Source organism: Hyperolius riggenbachi, chromosome 4 (assembly GCF_040937935.1).
Source record: "Hyperolius riggenbachi isolate aHypRig1 chromosome 4, aHypRig1.pri, whole genome shotgun sequence".
In the NCBI taxonomy this organism is placed as follows: Eukaryota; Metazoa; Chordata; class Amphibia; order Anura; family Hyperoliidae; genus Hyperolius; species Hyperolius riggenbachi.
The window spans coordinates 285,169,390-285,192,379 of NC_090649.1; the positions used below are offsets into that span (position 1 = coordinate 285,169,390).

General features: G+C 45.9%; 1 protein-coding gene across 2 annotated transcripts in view; it reads right to left on the bottom strand.

Moving 5' to 3' along the window:
* CEP85L (centrosomal protein 85 like) overlaps positions 1-22,990 on the bottom strand; it is a 273,930-nt gene that overhangs the window by 214,294 nt on the left and 36,646 nt on the right. The window contains exon 1 of one of the 2 annotated variants that reach the window (XM_068231364.1): positions 3,850-4,197. The exons of the other annotated variant lie outside the window; for it this stretch is intronic. Within the exon in view, the coding sequence (XP_068087465.1) occupies positions 3,850-3,904 (55 nt within the window). The 5' untranslated portion in view covers positions 3,905-4,197. Of the gene's footprint in view, positions 1-3,849; positions 4,198-22,990 lie in introns of those variants that run through there. 2 annotated transcript variants of the gene reach the window in all.

The following is a 22,990-nucleotide window of genomic DNA, read 5'->3' on the forward strand; positions in this document are numbered from 1 at the left end:
AGGTTCTGATCACCATACTGAAACAACTGTGCTAGTGTCCCTATTGCAATGCAAAAGTAGCACAAAATAAACATTTGATTACGCAGCTAATATTTCTTCATGGCAACAGCAAACTGTTTACGCAAGTATATTGCATATACAGTGCATTAGAGAAATTAAGTTTTACCATTCTGCTAATCAAACCCACAGGAATAATTAATCATGGAGAACAATGCAAGCAGATTAGGAGGTATTAACAGTCACACTGCCAGCAACTGTGGAGCAGACTGATGAAACGAATCAAAAAAATTAAAGGACAACTGAAGCGAGAGGGAGAGCAGTGTTCTCCCCAGGCTCTTTTAGCTGGGTGCTCCACCCGGCTAGTTTTGATGACCACCCAGCTGACATCAGCTCACCTCCTCCTATGCTGTAAGCAGAGTTGCTCACAGAAGCACTGGCCCTGCATTCTCTCATCTCGCTCCACCCGGTTACTTTTTCATGCCACCCGGCTACTTTTTCATGCCACCCGGCTGGAAAAAAATTCTGGGGAGAACACTGGAGAGAAAAAAAAAAGTCTGCCATATTTATTTCCTTTTAAGCAAGACCAGTTACCTGGCTATCCTGCTGATCCTCTGCCTCTAAAACTTTAAAGCCCCGTCTACACGCAGCGATCCGGCGGCTCGGTTAGCTGCCGGATTGCCTCTTCCGCATCCCCACGCGTACCCGCCGTCGTATTCGGTCCCCCTCGTCCCCGCTTATGTTCCGCTCGATTCCCTGCCATTGTCCCCTCGTGGGGAACGAGCAGGGAATCGGCGGTTGCAAGATCCGACCTGTCGGATCTAATCAATCGAGCCGCATCAGCGGCTCGATTGATAAGTAACATTGCTGTTACATCGCTCCGTGTAGACGGAGCATTAGCCATAGACCCTGAACAAGCATGCAGCAGAAGTGTTTCTGACATTGTCAGATCTGACAAGATTAGCTGCATGCTTGTTTCTGCTGTGATTCAGACACTACTGCAGCCAAAAAGATCATCAGGGCTGCCAGGCAACTGGCATTACTTAAAAGGAAATAATTATACAAGCCTCCATATTATTCTTTTTACAGTTGTCCTTTAAGCCAAGAGCCTGGTACACACCATGCAATTTCGCATCAAATAGATGGGCCGAAACAATTATTTCTCTGAAAGGTCTGATCTGACTTTCGATAGGTTTTGTGTAGAAGTGATCAGAAAATCGATCAGAAAAAAAATTAATCGGAAATCAGATTGGAGCTGTCAGAAAATCGATTCGACCCATCTATCTGGCAGGAATTGCATGGGGTGTACCAGGCATAACTAACAAGATTGTGACAGTCATTGGTCAGACTCACCAACACTTGCAGCATTCAGCTGTCACAAGAGGTTTTATATTCAGCTATATTAAAATAAGTAACAAATTGTGAGTAAATTACAGGGAGAGACATTCCTTTAACTTGATGTGTTCGCGTATGGAAAATCCATAATTATAAACGGATGACACAAATATGAAAAAAATTAAAATACAATTAAAGTAATAACAAAATACGAGTTCAGGATTAGGTATAACTTTTTTTTTTATACGGGGGTCAACTTTCAAAGAAAAATCAACTATGAAACTAACGACAGAGCTTGTCTGTAACACGAGGGTTGGAATGACTGCTCCGATTAGCCAACTTCAGTAAACTCACTTCCTTTAAATGAGTCACAGATGCAACCCCACCAACAGTATCTGGCAATTAAGGGTTACAAGCCTTGTATTCATTAGAGCGCAAGTCAGGATGTAAGCGGTAAACTGTGCCTATATGCAAAACCTTAATGCCTATTAGCAAAAATAAAAGTGTAACCTTTGCTGACAGCTGCATTATTTCCAATCTATCATATGAGAGACAAATCAAGGTTAATCCACTAGTAGCAGCAAATTACTAAAGTCTAATGTGTGGGCAGAGCCATGAATAATGCATATGGATATGAGCGTCACAGCTCATGGCGTCGCAAAGCCTTTTGCATAACAGAATAAGGATCACCAATACAGCATCTAGAACATGAATGAAACCGCTTTAAAGGGAACCTGAGGTGAGAAGAATATGGAGGCTGCCATATTTATTTCCGTTTAAGCAATACCAGTTGCCTGGCTGCCCTGCTGGTCCTCTGCCTCTAGTACTTTTAACCATAGACGACCCTAAACAAGCATGCAGCAGGTCGGGGGTTTCTGACAATATAGTCAGAACTGACAAGATTAGCTGCATACTTGTTTCTGGTGTAATTCAGTTCACTACTGCAGCTAAATAGAAAAGCAGGACTGCCAGGCAACTAGTATAGCTTAAAAGCAAATAAACATGGCAGCCTCCATATCACTCTCACCTCGGGCTCATTTTAATAACAAATCTCTGTGCTAGATCGATTTGTTTTGTAGTCCAACAGAGACTGAGTGTGAGACCTCAAAAAGTCATCAACACTTGAATGGAACCTGACCCTCTCTCTTTATTTCATACTCAACAACCAACCTTTTTTAATGATAAAAGTAAAAAAATCCTGAGTTAATTTTTGGCCCATCGGAATGGACTGGTCAATAGAATGGAGAAATCAGCCAGTGTAAGGCCCAAGTCTGTTTTTACATTGAGAATGTGAATATACATTGTAGATGCAAGATTTGCAGCACAGGCTTTCGTGATCTGTACCTGCTACTAAGGGTTAAACTGCATAAACTGGGTGCACCTTTTGGCTTGTCTCATACTTTGGTGAACTGGCACATGTCATTATGTGATAACATGCGCCGGGTCATGTGCCTGTGAGGATTATGATAGGTGCACATGGACTAATGGAACAGCGCACCAGGCGAGTTGCGACGCTGCCAAAACTTTTCAGGGGCCCCAGGGAGCACAATAAAATATGGAGGAGGGGGGGGGGGGATCTGGGGGCAGCCAGCTCAGGGATCTTGATGAGGTGTGAATTTGCTGCTGGGGATGGGGAAGATGGATTCAGGGACCCCGATGTAGCGAGAACCAGTCCTGCAGACCTTACAACTGCAATTATATTTCATTGGGGCTTCGCAACCTGGTCATTTTGCAATGAAATGAGTCCACCTGGAACAACTCAGTGCATGGTGCTAGTCTGCATTACAAAACCCAGCAGGAATCCTCATAGGGAAATTCTGCTAACATGATTGGGTGGACAGCACCCTCTGGAACTGCTAATTACTGGCAATGCGTAGTTTGAGTTTGGTGCAAGCAAAAGTCTATTGACCACATTCTGCACAGTAAGCGTCGCACTGAAAACATGTAATGCGACTTTTCAACATAATTGCAATGTGATCCCGTTTCTGTGGAGGCGCACCGCAATGGCTCTGTGTGAAAGTAGCTGCTTTTAAGTAGTGCCTCTCCTTTCTGATTCCATCACTGTCAAAAGTAAAGACTGCTCAATTTGCCAATTGCAATATGGTGGGTTGAATGTATTGTCTTGCAAATATTTTATGGACACAAAGGAGGTGATGTGCTGCAATTAGTACAGGACTTCATACAGCCAAGGAGAACACACTGTCCAGAAAAGTGCTGCAAGTCTGGGTGATGTGGGTGGCCAGGTACAGGTAGCAGACATTAGAAAGTGAAACCTTGCTGACATTATTCCCGCTCTGGAGCCACAGCACAGACCCCGGCCAGTGGTGCTGACAGTCCATACAGGACGGCACATGGACCTATAGCTATGGAAGTGATTAGCCTGAGCCTGTGTGCAGCTGGCAGCTCACATTACACATAACGGTGAGGAGCAGCAGCAGCACAGCTCTCCATTGTCTGCCTCTCCCCCCGTATACAATGTGGGGTCTCTCTGACAGTCCCAGGACGGGCGACACTCACCTGTACTGAAACCGTTCAATCCGGATCCGTAATCCGAGATCATCCTCCCCCACATACCTGCGGGGGGCGTCACAGCGGCTGGGGACGTGCGGGGAAATCAGTCCTTCAGCCAGAGATTAGTGAGATTAGATGCAGTGTGGAGGCGGCCTGCGTACGTGCGCCGGGAGATCTCGGTACAGATCACTGCTCCATGCCAGGCTCAGCCTCCCGATTCCGGGATCCCCGGTGTACGGCTCCGCCGCGGTACATTTCCTGTCCCCCTATTTGTTGTGTAATCCCTGCGGGGTCTCCAGGCCGAGATGCTGCTGCTATGATGACTCCTGCCAGTGCCTGGCTGCTGCTGCTTGTGCGGAGGGGGAGGAGCCAAGGCTGCAAGCAGAGCCTGGCACTCGCCTGACCCCTCCGGACTACTCCAAGATGTGCAGCCCCGCCTGAGGCAGTGTGCAGTGTGCAGTGTGCACAATCACACGGGGGCGGCGGGGCTCTAACCAACTAGCGTTCATTGATAAAATAGCATACGTGTATGTTAGATTGACGACATCAATAATGAACAGAATAGCATACCTATCAAGTAGCCTTCACCATACACTGTAGGATAGCTGTAGTAGAATGAAGTGAATTTACCGATATTCTACCACTTCGTTCACACGGTACATTTTCTGTAATATATACGGATATTTTACTATGACCTAAACTTTTCCTACACTCACACAGCCTTCCCTTAAAGCGTGATTGTCACCATAAAATCAAATTTCAACAGCAAACCCCCGCCCCACCACCGAACTGTAGTGAAAATAGTATAATGATTACAACTGCTTATGCTTTACATACTCATTTAGATTATTTAGTCTGTATTTGCCCATTGTAAAATCTTTCCTTCCACTGATTTACTGAAAGTTATCACTGGCGGTGACATCTTTAGTTCTGCCAGGTTATCTGTACAGAATGTTTGTTACTAATACTGAGAGTTCTATGCACAGAGGAGGATATTGCTTGCTTGGCAGTAGGAAAAATATGTTATTTCCCACAATACAAAGTGGTTCACAGACAGAAAACTTGTCAAGACCATGGTGATGACATTACACTGTGGGAGGAGTTTCACCACAATATCAGCCACACAGCTATTGCTGGCGGCCAAAATTAGTCTTTTAAAAGTAACTTCAGCCAGTGGTGTAGCTAAGGAGCTGTGGGCCCCAGTGCAAGTTTTACATGGGGCCCCCCCAAGCACTCTATACAAAACAATTGATTTGGCTAACCAAAACCTGCCAAAGACAACCACAGAGTCAGAGTTGCAAGAAGGAGATGGGGAACAGTGTTTTAACCACTTGAGGACTGCAGGGCTAAACCCCCCTAGTGACCAGGCCATTTTTAGCAAAATTGGCCACTGCAGCTTTAAGGCCAAGCTGCAGGGCCGCACAACTCAGCACAGAAGTGATTCCCCCCCCCCCCCTTTTCTCCCCACCAACAGCGCTCTCAGTTGGTGGGGTCTGATCGCTCCCCCATGTTTATTTTTTTTTAAATAAATATTATTGTTTGTTTTTTTTCTTGAAAAACCCCTGTTTCTTTAAATTTCTTCCCTCCCTCCCCACAGCCAGCCAATTATGGCGATCGGCTGTCATAGGCTTCTGCCTATGAGAGCCGATTGCTCTCTTGTCCCCCATGGGGACAGCCGTGTCACACGGGTGTCCCCAGTACAGCGCTGCACCATGTAAATAGACGGCGTGATCGCCGTCTAACAGTCTCCCGAGCGGCAATAGCCACTCGGAGACTGAAGGCAGGGCGGAGCTCCGCCCTCCGAGGATGAGATGCGCGCGATCTCATGCAAAACAGAGCCCCAGGACTTTACGCCAATTGGCGTAAGGCGGTCCTGGGGCTGCCGCCGCGGCCACGCCTACTGGCGTGACGCGGGCGGCAGAAGGTTAAGGATTACTACTATTCAAAGCATCTATAAAAGTGATTATTACCAGCACAGGACCAACAGAGAGCCAATACTGTGATGAAGGGTGGACCCTTCGGGGCCCCTCTGGCCCAAGGGCCCTGATGCGGTCGCTACCTCTGCACCCCCTATTGCTACGCCCCTGACTTCAGCTCTGTTCTTCTGACGGTGCCGAAGTTTCTCACTGTGTGCCGCTATAGCCATAATTCCTATTATGGTCTATGGTGGAGCTGGCTGCGCCCAAATCCTCACCTCTAATCGACATGCTCACCCTAACCCCCAGTGGCATAGCTAAGGAGCTGCGGGCCCCAATGCATGTTTTACAATGGGGACCCCCAAGCTCTCTATACATAACAATTGATACGGCACACTAAATCCTGCGAATGGCAACTACAGTGTCAGAGGTGCAAGAGGGGGATGGGGAACAGTTTATTAATGATTACCACTATTCAAAGTATCTATAGAAGTGATTATTATGAGCACTGGACCAATACAGCGATAATACTGTATTTGAGGGAGATCCTTTTGGGGCCCCTCTGGGCCCAAATGCGGTCGCAACCTTTGCGACTCGTACTCTGGAGGAAGGGAACTTACTATACTGGCCACATTGGCCTCAATTCACTAAGCTTATCTCCTGTCTTAAAAGGGGTTCTTTCGCGAAAAAAGTAGGCAGTTAGAAAATGTGACAGATGACAGGTTTTGGGCCAGTCCATCTTTTTAAAGCTGGCCACTAACGGTCCAATTTCTAGCGAAAAATCATTTAAGCGATCAGAAATTCTGATCGGACGAAAAATCATTCACTACACCATCAACTAACCGATCATTGCTTCCTATCTATCACGACCAACAAGAAAATCCAAATTTTCGTTCGACGAAAATTCATTCGGGCGACATTTTTTTCACTCGTTCATAATTGATTGTGTCAACGAATGGAAATTATTTACAACCAATCCGATCAGAATTTCTGATCGCTCGAACGATTTTTTGCTACAAATTGGACCATTAGTGGCCAGCTTTAGGGGGATTCTCAGGGCTTTCTTTGTTTTCAACAGCATTTCCTGAACAGCAGTTTAACTGCCAAAATAGCAAGATATCAGCCGGCCTCCCTAATCACTTGCACACTATTATGTCAGTTAGATTTTGCAACTGTTGTTCAGGAAATGCTGTTGAAAACAAAGAAAGCCCTGAGAATCCCCCTTAAAAAGATGGACTGGCTCAAAACCTGTCATCTGTCACATTTTTTAACTGCCTATTTTTTTCGCGAAAGAACTCCTTTAATAACTCTTCTGAGCTGTTTCCACAGTTATCGCTATGGTGATAACTGTAGAAACAGCTCAGAAGAGTTATTAAAGACAGGAGATAAGCTTAGTGAATTGAGGCCATAGCCCAGAAGAAAGTATACACTGGTTTGATAGGTATGCTAAAAAGTTGAAACATCGGCAGACACAGAAGTCCAGGTTAGAGTATAGTAGTATTTTTCATTAGATTGTATGACCATTTCATGCTTACACTTAATGGACAACTGAAGCGACAGGGGTATGGAGGTTGCCATATTTATTTCTTTTTAATCAATACCGTACTCGTACTCTGGAGGGAGGGAACTTACTATACTGGCCACATAGTGGCTGATTGGGGAAGCACATCTGACTAGCTATAGGGGCTGGTGGGGGATACATCTGACTATATATAGGGGCTGATGGGGACACATCTGCCTACCTATAGGGGCTGATGGGGACACATCTGCCTACCTATAGGGGCTGATGGGGGACACATCTGCCTATCTATAGGGGCTGATGGGGGACACATCTGCCTATCTATAGGGGCTGATGGGGGACACATCTGCCTATCTATAGGGGCTGATGGGGACACATCTGCCTATCTATAGGGGCTGATGGGGGACACACCTGCCTATCTATAGGGGCTGATGGGGGACACACCTGCCTATCTATAGGGGCTGATGGGGGACACATCTGACTATCTATAGGGGCTGATGGGGGACACATCTGTCTATCTATAGGGGCCGATGGGGAGTCTGGGGACACATCTGGCCATCTACAGGAGCTGATGGGGACACAGACTATAGGGGCTTATGGGGGCACATCTAACTACCTGTAGGGGCTGATTGGGGTACATCTGACTATCTGTAGGGGGTAATGTGGGCATATCAGACTATAGGGGTTGGGGCACATTATAATGATTAAAAAGCATGAGTTTAGGGGTGTGGCTTGCATTAAGGGGTGGGGTTTGAGGTGCCAGAGCTAATGTACCTATAGGCTCCTGAACTGTAAAACCGGCCCTGGCACGGCTGCCAGGCAACTGGTATTGATTGAGGGGGGGAAAAAAAAAAACCATGGCAGCCTCCCTATTCTTCTCACTTCAGTTGTCCTTTAAAACTTATCTAAGACAGTCTGAAGCCTTACTTATATAAAGAAGTCAATTTGTCATCATAGCACCAGCACTCCCATTAAATTCCCCTGTGATATCAGCCTTGCAGAGGGATTTGGCAGTAAGTTGCTGGCTGGGTGCTGAAGCCACATTTGTCAGCAGAGGGAGAGTTGATTGGGTAGTGAGTAGGGATACTCATTCGGATTTCGTGGAATTGAAATTTCCAAATTTCCGATCGGAAAATGGAACTCGGAAATCGGATTTCTGCGGAAATACTATATTACTGCAATTCGGTAATTAATCACAGAACTCGAAATCGATGGACCCATCAGAGAATGCAGAAGCAATTTGGAAGTATTTGGCCAATCAGAGAATGCAGAAAACAAAACAAAAAAACAACTACTCGTAAAATCGACATTTCCGACCATCCCTAGTAGTGAGCACTGAAGCTGAAACCACCTGAGGTAAGAGGGATATGCAGACTGCCATATTTATTTCCTTTTGAACAAAACCAGTTGCCTGGCAGTCCCATTGAACTTCTAACATCAGTAGTGTCTGAATCACATACCTGAAACAAGCATACAGCTAATCCAGTCAGACTTCACTTAGGGCTTGGTCACACTAAGTGCGTTTTCGCTATTTTTTCAGCGCTGGCGATTCAAAATCGCCCTAAAAGCACTTGTGAAATGAATCCTTATGGGAGTGTTCATATCAGCGCGTTTCATCTGCTTTCCGCTGACCAAAGCGCTGCCTGTACCATTTTGGGGGCGATTTGCCTATAATGGAAGGTATAGGGAAATCGCAAAACACTTGAAAAAGTGCTTTGTTTAGTGATTTCCCCAGCACTTTTAAAAATAAATACATTGTATTTATTCTTTTCCGGGTCAAAGAGTTCACTTCCTGACTTGCGTGAGGAAGTGAACAAACAAATTGCTCTGCAAAAGCGCTTAGAAAAGCGCTTTGCAGAAAACCGCAATGCGCAGGTAAGCTCCAGGAGGCGCAAAAAAACCCCCACTGGCCTCAGCTATTGCGATTTTAGATGTGAACAAAGCCTTATGCTAGGCATACATGGGTCGATGCGCCCTTATCAACCAAGCTGCTGATGTCTCGATTGATAATTTCCGACAGGTCCGATGACCCGCCGGATCGATTCCCCGCTCAAGCAGGAATCGATCCGGATGGCGGCAGGGACGCGGCGGGAGTCCATCCGGCGGCTAATCGAGCCGCCGGATCGACTCGTGTATTCCCAGCATTAGAGTGTTCAGAGTCTTTTGCGAAAAGTAGAGATACAGGATCAGCAGGACAGCCAGGCAACTTGCATTGTTTAAAAGGAAACAAATATATATCAGCCTCTACATCACTCTTACCTCAGATTGCCTTTAAAGGACACATCCGAGGATAAAAAGAAATAAGCATAAAATTACAGCCCGGTTCACATTAGCGTTTTTCTGCGGAGCTGGCCATAAGGATCCGGCCATCAGGATCAAGAAAAACTGTCAGTTTTTACAGGCAGTGTGCTGTAAACTGTCAGTTTTCTATATGTAGCTGCAAAACCTTCCGGCAGGGAACACACTTGTCTTTCAGTTTTCCGCGCGTGTTTTCCTGCATACTTTTTTGCACACCAAGTGTGTTTCTATGCAGGAAAACACGCGCGTTTTTTCACAGCAGCTTATGTAGTTGATAGAGAAAACTGACAAAATGTGCAGAATCAGGATGCAGAATGTCAGTTTTTTTTCTGCGCACGAACAACATATTAAGTGTGTACTAGCCCATTGATTAACAGGAGTTCTCAGTTTTTCTGTGCAGAAAACGTGCACGAAAACAGTCAAGTGTGTTCCCTGCCAATGTCCGTTCCGCTGAGCAAAACGGTCCGGAAAATTGGGTCCTGCAGCAATTTTTCGTTGGCTAATTTTATCACATCTATGTGATATGAGATCTTACCTACATAATCTGTTCATTGCATTCAAAATCTGTAACCCTCATACTACGTGAAGGTGCAAAATTGGACAGTGATTGGCCAATCAATATTGGATGTGTGTACCATGCTAAAGCTGTGTATACATAGCTAAAGCTCGGCTGAGGTAATTGCGCCTGCACCACCCCCCACTCCCCCATAGCAAAACAACATGTTGCTAGCCTACAGTACAGGCAATATGCCTCGTACATGTGTATGAGGTTTGAGGGCTTGTTTCCACTATTTCGGTGCGGAATCGTCTGGATTCCACCGCTGATGAAATCGCATGCGGATGCGATTCCCCATGCGTTTTTTGCCGCGAATTCGCATAGGTGAGGGTATATGCGATTTTAACCATGTCACTGCCTGTGTGAATTTACATTGGTACCTATGCAAATTTGCGATTTCCCTAATACATTGCATGCGATTCGCATGCATTCCACTCGCAGGCGAATTCTGCGGCTCTTTTGTGCGTTTTTTCACCGCTGAAAAAAACGCACCTCAACAACGCTACAGTGGAAACAGGCCCATCCACTTGCATTACATGTGCGAATCCGCATGTGTTGGACGCATGCGGATTCGCGATAGTGGAAACAAGCCCTTAGAGAGACTCTGAAGCCTCCCAAAAAAACAGTTTTTACTTTAGAGAGCTGTTTAGCATTAACGCCCTAGCTGAAACGTCGCCGCCCTGCAGCTGAACACTCAATCACCCCAAACTCCCGAGGCAAAAATCTGCGATTTTCCAGATTTTGCTGCCTGGGCAAGGCAGAGCTTTGGGCTGTAGCTCTGCCTCCATTCACGTCAATCTACACTGATCACTGCCTCTACCCGCCCCTCTCAGTTATAGAACACTGAGAGGGGCGGGAGGAGTGGGAAATCCGCACAGATTGACACGAGTAGAGGCAGAGCAACTGCACAAAGCTCTGCCTCTACACAGAAGGTGCCCCGCAATTTGTCCCAGGGAGTTTGGGGTGATTAATTAAGTGTTCAGTCGCAGGGATGCTGCGTTTCAGCTAGAGCATTAATGCTAAAGAGGTCTCTAAAGTAAAAGAGTCTCTTTAAGGGTGCATACACACGATTGACCAATGATTGGTAAATTCCTACACTTCCATGTAGTATGAGAGTTCACTTACACTATCTGTTCATAGTGTTCAAAATCTGTTGGCCCTCATACTACATAAAAGTGGTGAAATTGACTAATCATAATTGGGTGTGTGTAGCCATCCTTGTAAGTTGCCCTAAAAAACAAGACCCCAAGCTATAAGTGTCAGGCCTCATGTCAGAAGTAGAGGCTGCACTGCACACTAGACCTGCCTGCAGCAGTCTTCAACCGTACACACAAACAGACCTTTTAGGATGTTTAAGAGGAGATGCTGGTGACTAGAGATGGCCCGAACCTCTGATTTTCGGTTCGCGAACTACCACAAAAGTTCGGTTCGCGCGAACGTCCGCGAACCGCAATAGACTTCAATGGGGAGGCGAACTTTGAAAACTAGAAACACTTATGCTGGCCACAAAAGTGATGGAAAAGATGTTTCAAGTGGTCTAACATCTGACATTTTTGCATGGATGAGTGGGATACACGCCAAAAGTACCGGGGAAAATTACGGATTTGACGCAAAACAGCGTTTTAAGGGCAGAAATCACATTGAATGCTAAATTGCAGGCCTAAAGTGCTTTAAAACATCTTGCATGTGTATACATCAATCAGGGAGTGTAATTAGAGTACTGCTTCACACTGACACACCAAACTCATTGTGTAACGCACCGCAAACAGCGGTTTGTGTTGTGACGGCCGTGCTGGACTGGTGCGCACCATGGCGAGAGTGCAGGCCATGGCGGTTTTCAAGCCCATATACAAAACAATACAATACAATACAATAACATTTCTATAGCGCTTTTCTCCCATAGGACTCAAAGCGCTTAGGCTCTCCCAGATTCAGTAATTGGTAGTAGGATGAAGTATTCACACAACAAAAGTTATAATTCTGCAAATGCCAAACTGAACAGGTGGGTTTTCAGTCTGGATTTAAACATGGCCAGGGATGGAGCTGTCCTGATCTGTTGAGTTAGGGAGTTCCAAAACGTAGGGGCAGCATGACAGAAGGCTCTGGGACCAAAAGTTTCCAAGTGGACTCTGGGTATGACTAGATTATTAGAACCTGTGGATCTGAGAATGCAGGGATTGCTACGCAGCTGCAACATATCTTTCATGTATCCAGGGCCCAGATTATTCAGGGATTTAAATGTCAGTAGGCCGATCTTGAATAGGACCCTCCATTCTATAGGTAGCCAGTGAAGGGAGTGCAGGACTGGTGTTATGTGGCAGTGACAGGGTTGGTTGGTTAGCAGTCTGGCAGCAGTATTCTGTATCAGCTGTAGGCGGTACAAGACCTTTTTTGGAAGGCCAGTGTAGAGAGCATTACAGTAGTCCAGTTGGGATGTGATGAAAGCATGGACTAAGGTTGGCAGATCTTCTGGGGGGATGAGGTGCTTGATTTTTGCAATGTTCTTCAGGTGAAAATTGGATGATTTCACCACAGCAGAGATTTGAGTTTTGAAGTTTAAATTCCCATCAATTAGAACTCCCAGGCTACGCACATTTTCAGAGCTGCGTAGATCCGTGCCTCCTATTCCCAGTGATGAAGACTGCAAGTTAAGTTGTTTTGTTATCATGCTCTGCCCTCCAATCAGAAGGACTTCAGTTTTGTCTGCATTTAGTTTCAGCCAGTTTTCATTCATCCATTGCTGTAGTTCACGTAAGCAGGCATTTATAGTTAGAGTTGGGTCTGTCACACCAGGCTTGAAGGAAAGATATAGTTGGGTGTCGTCTGCATAGCAGTCGTATGTCAGGCCAAGTTTTTGGATTAGTTTTCCAAGCGGTAACATGTAAATCGTGAAAAGCAGGGGAGAGAGGATTGAGCCCTGGGGCACCCCATACTTAAGTGATACAGGGGTGGACAGGAAGGGCCCCATAGACACTTTGTGGGTTCTGCCACTCAAGAAGGATTGGAACCACTGAAGAACTATGCCATCAATGCCGCAGTATTCCTGTAGCCTGTTTATCAAGATGTCATGGTCAACTGTATCAAAGGCTGCAGAAAGGTCTAGCAGTATGAGGATTGAGCACTCTCCTCTGTCTCTTGCCATGAGCAGGTGGTTGCATATTTGGATGAGGGCAGTTTCAGTGCTGTGGTGTTTCCTGAAGCCAGACTGGAATGGGTCATAACTGTTGTTTTGTAGGATTTTGACTTCTAGCTGGAGGTAAACAGCTTTTTCAATATATATGGTCGCCAGGCTGAGGTAGCTCAATGACAGAACAACAGTGACTGTCCAGATGATCAAATTTGGTCTGTCCACAATGAAGCAACGACCCCCCCCCCCCGACACTCATGTTGCCATTGGTCATTGCTTCATTGTGATACGCAAGCCCCTTCACCGCGGCAAGGTAATGATCATGAAGGGGAATTGGCACATGTGCATGCCTTTTGTTTTGTTGTTGCAGCTGCAGTGCAGCCAGAAAAATTAGGCAGGCATATACACACACCAGAAAAAGTAGTATAGCGGCCTAACAAATTCAGGAATCCACCTGGAGACCTGGACCCTGTAGGTGGTGGCGGAGAAGGCAGTCAAGCGGCTCTTCCTCAGTGACGTCAGGTAAGTCCTCCTCCTCCCCCCAGCCACGAACAATACCACGGGAGCGTTGAGCAGCACAAGCCCCCTGCAATGCCTGCTGCGGTTGTTCTTCTGCCGCCGCCTCTTCCTCCTCCTCCAAAGAAACACCTTCCTCATCATCCGAGTCTGACTCCTCTTCCCCACACGACTCTTCCTCCTCCTCCCCCCTCTGTGCTGCGCAGGTGTTGAGGAAACATCTGGTTCTGATGAGAATTTATCCCACAACGCTTCCCCCCGTAACTGTTCCTGTTCACGCTCCTCCACAGCTTGATCCACCACTCTACGCATGGCACGCTCCAGGAACTAAGCGTACGGGATCAAGTCGCTGATGATGCCTTCATTGTGACTCACCAGGTTGGTCACCTCCTCAAACGGCCGCATGACCTTGCATGCATTTCGCATGAGTGTCCAGTTGTTGGGCCAGAACATCCCCATCTCACCAGACTGTGTCCTTCTACTGTAGTTGTAGAGGTACTGGGTGACGGCTTTCTCCTGTTCTAGCAGGCGAGAGAACATAAGGAGGGTCGACTTCCAGCGAGTCGGGCTATCGCAAATCAGGCGTCTCACCGGCAACTTGTTTCTCCACTGAATATCGGCAAAGCGTGCCATGGCCGTGTAAGACCGCCTGAAATGCCCACACAACTTCTTGGCCTGCTTCAGGACGTCCTCTAAGCCTGGGTACTTAGACACAAATCTTTGAATGACTAGATTCAGCACATGTGCCATGCAGGGTACATGTGTCAGCTTTCCCAAATTCAAAGCGGAAATGAGATTGCTGCCGTTGTCACACACCACATTGCCGATCTCCAGCTGGTGCGGGGTCAGGCACTGATCCACCTGTTTGTTAAGAGCAGCCAGGAGAGCTGCTCCAGTGTGACTCTTCGCTTTGAGGCAAGACATGTCCAAGATGGCGTGACACCGTCGTACCTGGCATGCAGCATAGGCCCTGGGGAGCTGGGGCTGTTTAGTTGGAGAGGAGATCTCAGCACCAGTAGAGTTGAACTGCCACTCAGCCAAGGAGGAGGAGGATGACGACAGCGAAGAGGATGTAGCAGGAGGAGAGGAGGTGGCAGGAGGCCTGCCTGCAAGCCGTGGAGGTGTCACAAGTTGGTCCGCTGTACAGCTACGTACTCCCTGCTTGCCATCGGTCACCAGGTTGACCCAATGGGCTGTGTTAATAATGTACCTGCCCTGACCGTGCTTGGCAGGTTGACCCTTGACCCAACGCTGTGTGCCAGAGATGACACCACTTGCCTCTCAACTTCACTGTACAGTTTGGGTATCGCCTTTTTAGAGAAATAATTGCGGCCTGGTATCTTCCACTGCGGTGTCCCAATGGCCACAAATTTACGGAAGGCCTCAGAGTCCACCAGCTGGTATGGTAACAGCTGGCGAACTAACAGTTCTGCCAAGCCAGCTGTCAGATGCCGGGCAAGGCGGTGACTGGCAGAAATTGGCTTCTTCCGCTCAAAGATTTCCTTCACAGACACCTGGCTGCTGTGGGCAGAGGAGCAGGAACCGCTCAAGGTCAGAGGTGGAGTGAAGGAGGGTGGCTGTGAAGGTGCAAGGGAGAAAGCAGCTGAAGATGCTGCACCTGAAGGAGGAAGAAGAGAAGGAGAGTGGCTTTTCTTTTGTGTGCTGCTTTTCCTCAGGTGGTCTTCCCATTGCAATTTGTGCCTTTTCAGCATGTGCCTTCGTAAGGCAGTTGTCCCTACGTGGGTGTTAGCCTTTCCACGGCTCAATTTTTGGAAGCAGAGAGAACAGATGGCATTGCTCTGATCTACGGCAGACACATTAAAAAATGTCCAAACCGCTGAGCCCCCCTGGGGTGATGGCACTATGGTGGCATCAGCAGCTGCCATTGAAGGGCATGTTGGCTGGCTGTCCATAGGTGGCGATACATGGTGCAGGACACTGCCACCAGCTGTTTCTGATGACGAGCTCCCCCTGCTTCTTTCAGCAACTCATACTCCTCTCTGACTCCCCCTCTGAACTGTCCCCCTGTTCATCTCCTCTATTTGGGAACATATGTGGCATCCGTATCATCGTCGTCATCATTATCATCCTGCCCAGCTTCGCTTGCCTCAGACACCTCCAAAACTGCACCAACAGCAGGTACTTCATCATCCTCCTCCTCCTCACACGTTACGTCCATAGTGTCGCCTAACTCAGACATATGAGGTGGTGTAACTTGCTTAGCGCCTTCATCTGGTTGTAACAATAATGGCTGTGCATCAGTGATTTTCCCACCAACCCACAACTCCTGCGAACTGTCAAATGCAGCAGATGTGGTGCTTGTAGTAGCACTGGTGGTAGCGGAAGATGAGGTATTCTGTGTTAAATAGTCAACCACGTCCTGACAATCTTGGGAGATGAAGGTTGTGCCTCCTTCTGAGCACTGTACTTTGGTCCAGGGTCGCACGAAATTACATCAGCACGACCTTGCACAGACCTGCCGGGTGGCCTTCCTCTAGGTCTGCCTTTACCTCTGCCTCTACCTGTTTTGTCCGTTTTGTCCGGGGGGGGGGGGGGGGTGAAGTGAAAGGTATGCACTGACTTGAATAATACAATGTGCAGTCACACAGGTGCAGTTAACAGGTATGCACGGAGTGGTATATCACACTGCGTGCACTCACGTAGGTAGGTGGGTGCACTGTACACAACAGGTAGGTATATGCAGTGATGGGTATTACAAATGTGGACCCGTCACACACACGTACCGTGAACAGGTACAGTGACTGGTGGTATTAAATATCACACTGCGTGCGCTCATGTAGGTTGGTGGGTGCACTGAACACAACAGGTAGGTATATGCAGTGATGGGTATTACAAATGTGGACCCGTCACACACACGTACCATGAACAGGTACAGTGACTGGTGGTATTAAATATCACACTGCGTGTGCTCACGTAGGTAGGTGGGTGCACTGTGAACAAAAGGTAGGTATATGCAGTGATGGGTATTACAATGTGCACCTGGGACAGTAGTAATTATACCACCAATGGGCCAAAGGCCAGCTGCAACTGACTGACAGGGCTATATATAATGCAAGTGGGTCACACAAAAAAAAAAAAAAAATAGATCACAAGAACAAGATTAGCTCTCAAAAGAGCTGTGGAGGGGTGCTTTTTTAGCATTAAGAATCAGCAAGGAGCAAGCTAACAAGCCTACAAGAGCCTAACTAAGCTTTCCCCATAGCTCTCTCTCTGCACAGCAGCTCTCCCTTCTCTAATTACTGCAGGCACACGAGTGAGTGAAAAACCTGACGCTGCCTGCCTTTTATAAGGGGGGTGGGGCTCCAGGAGGGAGTGTAGCCTGATTGGCTACAATATGCCTGCTGACTGTGATGTAGAGGGTCAAAGTGGACCCTCATGATGCACTATTGGGGCGAACCGAACTTCCGGAAAAGTTCTCCGCGATCGCGAACCACCGAAGTTCGCCGGGAACCATTCGGGCCATCTCTACTGGTGACTGCTGCTTGATATCAGAATCAATTTATTTCGCCAAGTCTGCACTTACAAGAAATTTGTTTAGCCAGTTGCTACGCAAACACAAACAAAAGAAATACAAGGACAGACAGTATATATATTACAAGGCAAGGACATTATAAGTGGCAGTAAGCAATGTGAGAATTGTTCATTCTCAGTTCTGTGCTGATTACTTTAAAGTCCTAGCAACTCTAGCGTGGTTCAGCATTAAGTATCGCTACCGCCTGAGGAAAAAAAGCTGTTCCTGTGTCTAGAGGTTTTAGTTGCGATTGCCCGGAAGGCATGGGCTAGAAGATGAAGTGAGCTGGGTGAGAGGGGTCAAAGGTAATTTTGGTTGCTCTCTTTCTACACCTGATAGGTGTTCCCACACCCCCACATCTTCTACTGCCGAGTCTGAAAAGGAATCCCTCCAAGAGGACAAACAGTTGGCCAGTCCACCCATAATGACACAGAGCATACAACAGGTGGCAACTCCAATACATAGCACTGAGACAGGAGTACCATTTAAGGGACACTCTAGGCACTGGCATATTGGTTCAAGCACGGGCCCCTAATTCATGCTGGGTGGGAGGGAAAGATGGAGTGAGAGGAGGTACTTTAGGATAAAAAAAAATAATCTTTGATGACTTTTCCTTAAAGGACAACCGAGGTGACATGTGACATGATGAGATAGACATGTGTATGCACAGTGTCAAGCACACAAACACCTAAGCAGAGTTCTTTTTTTTTTCTTTCTCTGCCTGAAAAAGATAAACATCAGGTATGTTAGTAACAGTTTCTGTCCAGGTTGGGACCAGGTCAGACTATAGCATAACCCTCACTGATAAGAAATTACAGCCATAAAACACTTTCCTGTTAGTAAATGGCTTCTGAGAGCAAGAAAGAGATAGAAAGGATCAATATTTCATAGGTATGAGCTCTAGCATACTTTAATGAAGGTGTCATAGAGCGGAGACAATGAAACAGTAAGGCTAGGTCCACATTTGTTCCCTGCAGAACAGATCAGTTTTTAGAACGGATCCGTTTTTGTAAACATTATTTTTCTCTCTTCGTTTTGAGAGAAATGGCTTTTTTTTGCAAGGATGTTTCCAGTCCATGGAAATGTCTTTAGCCCTGGCTGTGGGTGAGGGGGGGGTGGGGGGGGCGCCATGCTGAAGGAAGGGGGCAGCAGTGGTTCCCCCATTCCCCGCTCCTCCTCCAGCTAGTTTCAATAATGTAAAAATAATTTAAAAGCAATATAATGTAGCAGGCGGCGAGCGGAGAACTTACTTCCTTGCGCTCCACCGCTCGCCGCGTCACTTCCTGTAATGCTGTCCAATGAACATCAGAGGACGACATTACAGGAAGTGACGCGGCAGCGGTGGGACGCAAGGAAGTAAGTTGCCCGCCTGCTACATTATATTGATTTTAATTGATTTTTAAATTATTGAAACCAGCTGGAGGGGTAGCGGGGACAGGGGACCTCGTTTTGCCTGCTATACCCCTCCAGCATGGCAGCCCCCTCTCACCCACAGGCTGTGACACAGAAACGGATCCCTTTCTGTGTCCAAAACTGCCTGTGTAGAGGGAGATCCGTTTTCCCATTGCTTTTCACTACCCCTCCGTGTATCGGTGGTCCGTGAAAATGCAGCAAATCCAGACCGTCCATTTAAGTTTTGAAACCGGGTCCTCGCAAACGCAGATGGATCCGTTTTTTTCTTGGGTGAAGACAGATGCTATTTTTAACATTGCTATCCGCGGCTTCAGTTTTGAACGGAGCCACGGATACATTTTCGGACCTAGGGCTCGATTCTCTAAAGCGTGATAACTAAAACAAGCGAGTGATCGCCTGCAAACCTTCCTTTATCACATGGAGTAATGCTTTGCACACGCAAAGCGCTGTGCGCAGCAGATCACGTGATAACTGCTGTGATGCAGTTATCACGCTTTAGAGAATCGAGCCCCTAGTGTGAACTAGGCCTAAAAACTGAAAACTAGATTTAAATATAAAATAAAACTGTGGGATATCTAAAAAAAAAAAAAGTCATTTTTAGGAGAGGGAGGATAGATACAATTGTTTTTCTCATCAGTTTATTTTCACCTCGGATGTCCTTTAAGAAAGATATAATGATGCTAAAGGATTAAGTGTTGTCAATCACCTTCTATGATGACTTTCAGATACTGCAGAACTGCTCTTTAATTCCAGTCAGCATATTACTACTATTCTGCTGATGTTAGAACACTGAAGAAATCCCTGAAGGTCAACCAACAGCATATATAAGATTTGGCAATGTAGGTTTTGTTCAGGCTCAACTGTAGACAAGCAATCCAAACACATAGACAGCAAAATGTTTTTGCTTCAATAGCTTAACCTCTAAAATGATTTTCGCAGTATCTGAAGTAAGGTTCACATAATCCCTGACTACTGATTCAGGGGAAGGGTGTGGAGGTTGAAGCAGGTATCAATGAGAAAAAGAGCACTCTTTCAGTTCTAAGGTTTTGCATACCAGGGCATAATAAAAACAAAATCTTCTGGTCCTTAGCAGGTATTCAAATTAGTGAATAAATACATCCTATGATGACCAATACATGATGTATTAAAGACAAAATGCAGAAGCTGTGTGTGGGCCAGTGCTCACCAAAAACCACTAGCATATCCGCAAACGCTAGCGGTTTTTCAGAGCGATTCTAGGCATGTTTGGAGCGATTTTCTAAACATGCCTAGGCGTTTTTGGGAGTGTTTTGGTGTATCATTTTTCATTATTTTGTTACAGTAAAGCTGTAACTGAACAGCTTCTGTAACAAACCCGCTTGGAAAATAGCTCTGATCTGGCGTTTTTTAGAGCGATTTTCCACTTTCCTATACTTTACATTGAGGCAGAAATGCCACAGAAATCTACAAAAATGTTGCAAGACCCGAGTTTGCGTTTGGGGAAAAACGAACCGCTCTGGTGTGCACCAGCCCATTGCAATTCATTAGCCAAGTGTAAAAGCGCTCAACAATAGAAAAAACAATGAAGCACAAATTCACAGTGTTTCACACTATATCCAAGACTAAAATGTCCCTCCAACTTTAAGCAAAGCATTCAGTATCCAAAGTCCACATAGACTCCCTTAAAATGTCCTTGAATATGTTACATCACATTCCTCTATATAGATACTTCATAGCCTTCATGCATTAGTAGTACTAGTATACGCTCACCAGATTTTATTGCTGACCAGGTTAGGCTCAGCAAACTGCGCTTTTGGCTTTGCCAGTTCACAGGTCTCTTGCATGTATTCCTCTCTCAATCTTCAATACTCCAAACATGCAAAATAAAATGATACTGCAATAGTGTGATACTGTATAACTTCAACATACAGACATGCCATCAGTGCTCCCCGGTTTGTATGCTGGCACCCAGTGCACCACCACCGAGGCAATCAATCAGGCTTCTCACCAGATCCTATTGCTGACCCAGCACAGACCAGCAAACAGCGCTTGACAGACAATACCAGGGTATTTCTCCAGTGGCAACGGTCCTAAGACTCAAACAGGCTTGACATAGTGTAAATCCGCTTTTATTTTAAAATATTAAAAAGGTTGTGCACTTGCAATGTTACACTTTTAATGCACATATAAAAGTTTTCCCCGGGCTTGTCCAGCGTCTCCTTAGGCTCCGCCCTACTAGTTTTGTCGATTGACTCATCAGGGGCTTGAAGTCTTGGGTATAGTGTGAAACACTGTGAATTTGTGCTTTATTGTTTTTTTCTATTGTTGAGCGCCCTGGGGTTGTTTTTATATTTTGGTTTTAAAGTGGTACACACACTTGAAAGACAGGTGCTATCCAAGCCAAAAGGAATAGACATAGTGAATGAAAGAATTTTATTAGGGCATATCTGGAGGAGCGCACGCTGTTGGTCTATTGATTTTATAGCCAAGTGGTTTTCAACCTGCAAGTGGTTTTAAAAATGCTCAGAACCGCTCTTGGTGTGCACCAGCTCTGTAAAAAATTCATTACACCCTTACCACTTTCATAGGAATTGGGTGGGGCAAGTATCAGCCAGGTGATGAACTTGATTAACTTGTCAGCAGGTGTGACCACCTCTACAAAAGCAGACATTCTGGCTGGTCTGGAGCATTCAGGAGTGTATTAACCACTTAAAGAGAAACTCCAACCTAGGATTGAACTTTATCCCAATCGGTAGCTGATACCCCCTTTTACATGAGAAATATAATGCTTTTCACAAACAGACCATCAGGGGGCACTGTATGACTGATTTTGTGCTGAAACCCCTCCCACAAGAAGCTGAGTACCGCGGTACTTTTGGCAGTTTGTTACAATGTAACAAGGTTCACAGACAGGAATTAGCTGTTTACAGCCGTCTCTAACAGCTAGGAGCAGCTACATAACCTGCTCACAGTAAAAATGTCACCATGTAATAAATGTCAGAATGTAAATCGGGGAGAGAAAAGATTTTACAATGAGCAAACACTGACTAAATCATTTATACATAATTATGGTAAAAAATGATTTTACTACATTATTTTCACCGGAGTTCCTCTTTAACCACTTTACCCCCGCCCGTACGGATTTCTCCGTCACTTTTTCCATCCTTTAACCCCCAGGGACGGAGAAATCCGTACTTTGCGCACTCCCGCCGCTGCCCGCGCTCCCGCTCGTAAACATGCCGCCCGCCGCTAGTAAACACGCCGCTGCCCGCTCGCCCAGAGATCAACGAACGGAAAAATCCATTCCCGTTCGTTGATCTAAGCCCCGCAATGATCCGCTGCCGCTCGGCTGAGCAGCGCGATCATTGTGAGCAATAACAAAGTCCCAGCCTCTTTCTACTTCCTGCAAGCGTCCGGAAGGACGCTTGCAGGTCGCATGAAACAAAAAGTTACTGTTGCCATCTTGTGGCCAAATAGTAAAACTACACCCTAACCATTTTTTACACACAAATAAACTAGTTTTACACAAAAAATTAACTCCTTACCTCCCACACTCCCCAATTTTTTTTTTTTGTAATTAAAAAAATAAAAAATTTACAATTTAAAAAAAATACATAAATAGTTACCTTAGGGACTGAACTTTTTAAATATTTATGTCAAGAGGGTATAACACTGTTACTTTATAAACTATGGGCTTGTAATTAGGGATGGACGCAAAACTGAAAAAAATGCACCTTTATTTCCAATTAAAATATTGGCGGCAAACATTGTGATAGGGACATAATTTAAACGGTTTTATAACCGGGATAAATAGGCATATACATTTAATGGGTTTTAATTACAGTAGCATGCATTATTTAAAAACTATAAAGGCCGAAAACTGAAAAATAATAATTTTTTCCCACATTTTTTCCTATTTTCCCATTAAAACACATTTAGAATAAAATAATTCTTGGCATAATGTCCCACCTAAAGAAAGCCTAATTGGTGGCGAAAAAAACAAGATATAGTTCATTTCATTGCGATAAGTAATGATAAAATTATAGACAAATGAATGGAAGGAGCGCTGAAAGGTGAAAATTGCTCTGGTGGTCAGGGGGTAAAACCCCTCAGTAGGGAAGTGGTTAAGTCTATCTGGACGGATATATCCATTCATATAGCCTGCCCTGCTGGCACTGAGCTGGGCGTGCGATCGTGTGCGTTCCCGCCGCCTTCCGTTAGCCCACAGATCAATGAATGGGAACACAGTCCCCGTATGAAAGACCGACACCATCAGCGAGATGGCTCTGTC